The sequence below is a fragment of the Acyrthosiphon pisum genome, unplaced genomic scaffold, assembly GCF_005508785.2.
Source record: "Acyrthosiphon pisum isolate AL4f unplaced genomic scaffold, pea_aphid_22Mar2018_4r6ur Scaffold_20627;HRSCAF=21633, whole genome shotgun sequence".
In the NCBI taxonomy this organism is placed as follows: Eukaryota; Metazoa; Arthropoda; class Insecta; order Hemiptera; family Aphididae; genus Acyrthosiphon; species Acyrthosiphon pisum.
In genome coordinates this window covers 2,285-6,419 of record NW_021770007.1, presented here as the reverse complement: position 1 = coordinate 6,419, position 4,135 = coordinate 2,285, and the positions used below count along the sequence as shown (strand labels likewise).

The 4,135-nt window shown below is 29.8% G+C and overlaps 1 protein-coding gene across 1 annotated transcript; it reads right to left on the bottom strand.

The window, feature by feature from the left end:
• Positions 1 to 2,165: 2,165 nt before the first annotated feature.
• Positions 2,166 to 3,199, bottom strand: LOC100572628. The gene is made up of 3 exons (XM_016805877.2): positions 3,088 to 3,199; positions 2,657 to 2,838; positions 2,166 to 2,559 (listed from the first exon to the last, which is right to left on the bottom strand). Exons 2-3 carry the CDS (start codon positions 2,830 to 2,832, stop codon positions 2,301 to 2,303), a joined length of 435 nt encoding a protein of 144 aa, XP_016661366.1. The 5' UTR covers positions 2,833 to 2,838; positions 3,088 to 3,199; the 3' UTR covers positions 2,166 to 2,300.
• Positions 3,200 to 4,135: the final 936 nt, after the last annotated feature.

The following is a 4,135-nucleotide window of genomic DNA, read 5'->3' as shown; positions in this document are numbered from 1 at the left end:
ACAAGCATAAAGACGTGGATTGCAGTTTGTGTGTGTCTACCTACTAGAGCAATACTTTTGGAGCCAGTGGTTGATCTTACGAGCAACGTTTTTTTTGCCGCACTGTGACGGTTTATGAAACGAAGAGATAAATGTTCAAAAATATATAATGACAATGCAACAGATTTTGTGGGTGTTCGACAACAATTAGCAACCTATCTACAAGGTGTCGATGGAAATGTAGCCAAGGAAGGAATAGATTGGCACCATAATCCCCCAGCCACACCACATTTTGGTGGAATTTGGAAGAGCGTCGTGAAAAGCGCGAAGCACCATCTGACTAGAGTAGTTAAAGATGCTAGGCTCACGTTAGAAGAACTATAGGTACTTTAATCTGTCAAATTGAGGCATGTTTGAACTCTCGTCCATTGACACCGTAAAGTTCTCATCCACTAGACCTAGAGCCCATAACACCGGTGCATTTTTTAATTGGTGGACCATTGCTCCTAGTCCCAGAAGCTGATTTATCAAATAAAAATATCAGCACGTTACAGAAATGGAGATATCAAGAAACGCTAGTCAAGGGAATATTTACCACAACTTCAAGTTCGAGGCCGTTGGTATTAGCTCAAACTGAACAAATGAAAATTGGAGATATTGTTATCATCAAAGAAGAATGTGTGCCACCAGGAAAATGGAAAATAGGAAAAATACTGAAAACTCATCCAAAAAGTGATGGAATAATAATAAGTATATTTATGTTATCGTAATCTATTATACGTATAATATGTTAATTATGTACACGGCACCACAGCAGCACGAAAGCCACCACGCCGTCCTATCATTGAGTCAATTATTTTATTTTATTATATCCAGTAACGTTACACACTCTGACTCAGTTCGAAGTCACAAATTAATTATAATAATATCAAATATATTATTGTGGACGCAAATCGTCATTCTTTTGTATTATTATAATGTTAATTTTTGAAGTTTTGTGGGCGCAAATCGTCCTCGTCGTATTATTATTGATGTTAAATATTTGAATTATTGTGGGCGTAAATCGTATTTTTGTCGTACTATTATTGTCTACAAAAACCACCGCATTGTTATTATTATTATTATTATTAATATTTTTGATTATTATAATAACATTATTTTTAGTGTGTGCTAAGCGCCACATTTATTTTGTATTTCCGCGGTTCTCAATTATTATTATAGGATAGGGACCAGACTGGCCAGCTGCGATCCACTTCAATTTTGTAAAACCTGAGTAAATTAATGTTGTTAATATAATTTTCGTGTTGCTGTGTGTACAAAAATTATTATTTTTACCTTGTATATTGTTACCAGCAACACAGAGCAATTTATTTATCGTTGTTACTTGTTGATCCAGAAGGGCCAAATAACCAGAGGCGGCTTGGACGTAATTACAAGAGGTGCACTGCACTCCCAAAAATATGGGGTGGGTGTATTTTTGTACATTTTTGGGAAACCGTTATCGTTAATACTTAATACTATTACCATGTTTATGGACTATAATGATATTAATATAATATACTTATAGAATCAGATTGCTATAGTCACGCATGCGCGTATCGAAAGAGTTAAAAATTTGAAATATAACTGAAAATGTGTATTTAAGTACTATCTGTCATTCAGCGAAAAAACCATTTCAATACAAGGTCATTGAACTGAAATATTTAGTGGTACTTCTTAGCGTGAACACACTGCATGTATAGATATATAAAAAGTAATGGCTATCATTTTGTATGCGCTCTACTGCAGATTACAATGATGGTATTTAATGCACAAAAGCACAACACATATAACCAAAGTATAGAAAGTATGAAAGGGACTTAAATGCTGAAAATTTTGAATAATATGCTTGCAACAACTTTAGGAATTCTTCCAAAGTATAATAGTATACTATGATGGAAAATTATTGTGTAGACATGTATTCACATTAGGGATCAAAAATGCAAATTTACATATTTACGCTACCTACACTCAGTACATAATTGGAATCTGAATATTTTTTAAATAAATATGGAATAAAAAATATGATTGCATATTATAATCTTTGTGGAGATTTCTCAAATAATTAAGTGTGTATGAATATTTTAACTATTATAATCAATTTATAACAATGTAATGTGGGTTTATGCTAAACTTTTTTTTATATTATATGTGAGTAATAAGACATCAGAAGATTTCTACTTCTTTTTAAACGCAAAATAAAACAATATTAATTAATTTAATATGTCCCATTTTGTTTTTTGGTCAGTACATAAATTAAATATAAACAACTAATTAATTAACTATTTTATTTTACAAGTTGACATGGCTTCGGACAGTTGGTCGGCTTCCCCTGTGTCTGACGAATTCCTAGCTGATATGTTGTCACTTGGAAGGTCCACCTGCAGATTGGTATTGGTATATAATTCTTTATCTTGCATTAACACTAATGTCTTTAACTGTGGTAACAGTAGCGTGACGTCTTTCAACATGGCCATCGGTGTATCTGCGGGGTTCATTGACCGGATGAGTCCATTCTCTTTCAACATGGCCAACTGTTCACTGTCAAACAAGACACCAACAAAATTTATTAACCTCATTCAATCAGTGTTATAAGAGTGGTAGGATGATTAAAAGAAGGGGGAGTAGAGATACTTACGATTTCCCAAATAATATCGTCGATTTTAAGCATATGTGCAGGATGTGAGCGCATTTCGCAACATTGCAAGAAGGCAATACCATCCAGACAAGGTCTTTTAAGGTCACCATCCAATCCGAATATATACAAGGGTTGGCATTTATGCAGTGGATAGTTTTCCCTTCAAGTGCTGCCATTTGGATCTGTGTTAAAATATATAATTATTATTTAATTATATTTTTATTGAATGTCTATTAATATGGACAGTTACATTTATATGTAAAAGTTAGTCAATACAATTATAATATTATTAATTTATGGTTGAATCTATATTAGTATCTCATGTTTAATCCCAAGATTATATATTATATTATAAAGGTTTGAAAAATAATATTATTTTATTCTAGCTCCCAATAACTGTAAGCAAACTTAAAATATTAAACATTATAAACCTTGTACGGAGCATTATTTGAATTATTTTCTTGTGCTTGAATTTGTGGAGTAGTTATTATTTGTTGTTGTTGTTGTTGTTGCTGCTTCTGTTGTAGTTCCTGTTGAAAAGTTATGAAATAAAAATTTGGTAAAAAAAGTACATATGGTTATTCATTTATGAATTATAACAAAATATAAAAAATCAATTGAGGTAAAATATTACTTTTACAAGTGAAGATCTAATGTTTACAAAATTTGAACTTCAAACACTCAAAAAAAAAATTAATTTGCATTTCTGGAAGACTTTTTTTTTATTATTAAAGGTAGGAAAACAGATAGGATTATTTTCTTGTATTAAAAGGAAAAGGAAAATTTCCAGTAGTTTTTAGAAGCGCCAGGAAAAATAAAATAAAAACTCATAACAATGAATCTAATACGGAGAATTTTTATTTAATTTGGTATAACTCTTTGGTAAATATTAGCATTTTCTATAAGTGATAAAATTTTAAATATATTTTGACTTGTTATGAGCGGTTTACGGACTTTTTAGTTCAAAATTTTTTTTTATGTATTTAATTTATAAACACTTGCGCTACACTTGTACTAAAATAAATTATTTTTATTTTTTGATACCAAAAATTTTAAATTTTAAATTTGATTTAAATTTTTTTGAATAAAATCAAAATAGCCAATTTATGAATCTGATTTTAAGAACGATTTGGATGGTAATAACATTTATCTATGTCAAGTAGTTTATTTTTTAGAATTTTTTAAATTTCAATATTTTTTTGATTAAATTAATTTGGAACACAATAACATTTTAAAAAATATTATTTGTTAACATGATAACAACAAATATAATTTTATCAATTTTTGCCATACGTTTAAGCCACTATTTTTTTTTTTGTTAGTTCTTTCTGTTATACCTGTATGTTAATAAAATGTTATTCGTTGAGTCAAAAAGCATCCAAAAAAGAATTTAAAAGGTACAATAACATTAAAAGAAACAAATAAAATCAAAAAAGTATGTAAAAAATAAAGCTTTCAAACTACATTTCCCATTTACAT

Coding starts and splice junctions, on each gene's coding strand:
- LOC100572628 (XM_016805877.2), bottom strand. CDS start 2,832: ATGGCAGCACTTGAAGGGAAAACTATCCACTGCATAAATGCCAACCCT. Junction 2,560..2,656: donor ACGATATTATTTGGGAAATC/GTAAGTATCTCT, acceptor CTTGTTTGACAG/TGAACAGTTGGCCATGTTGA.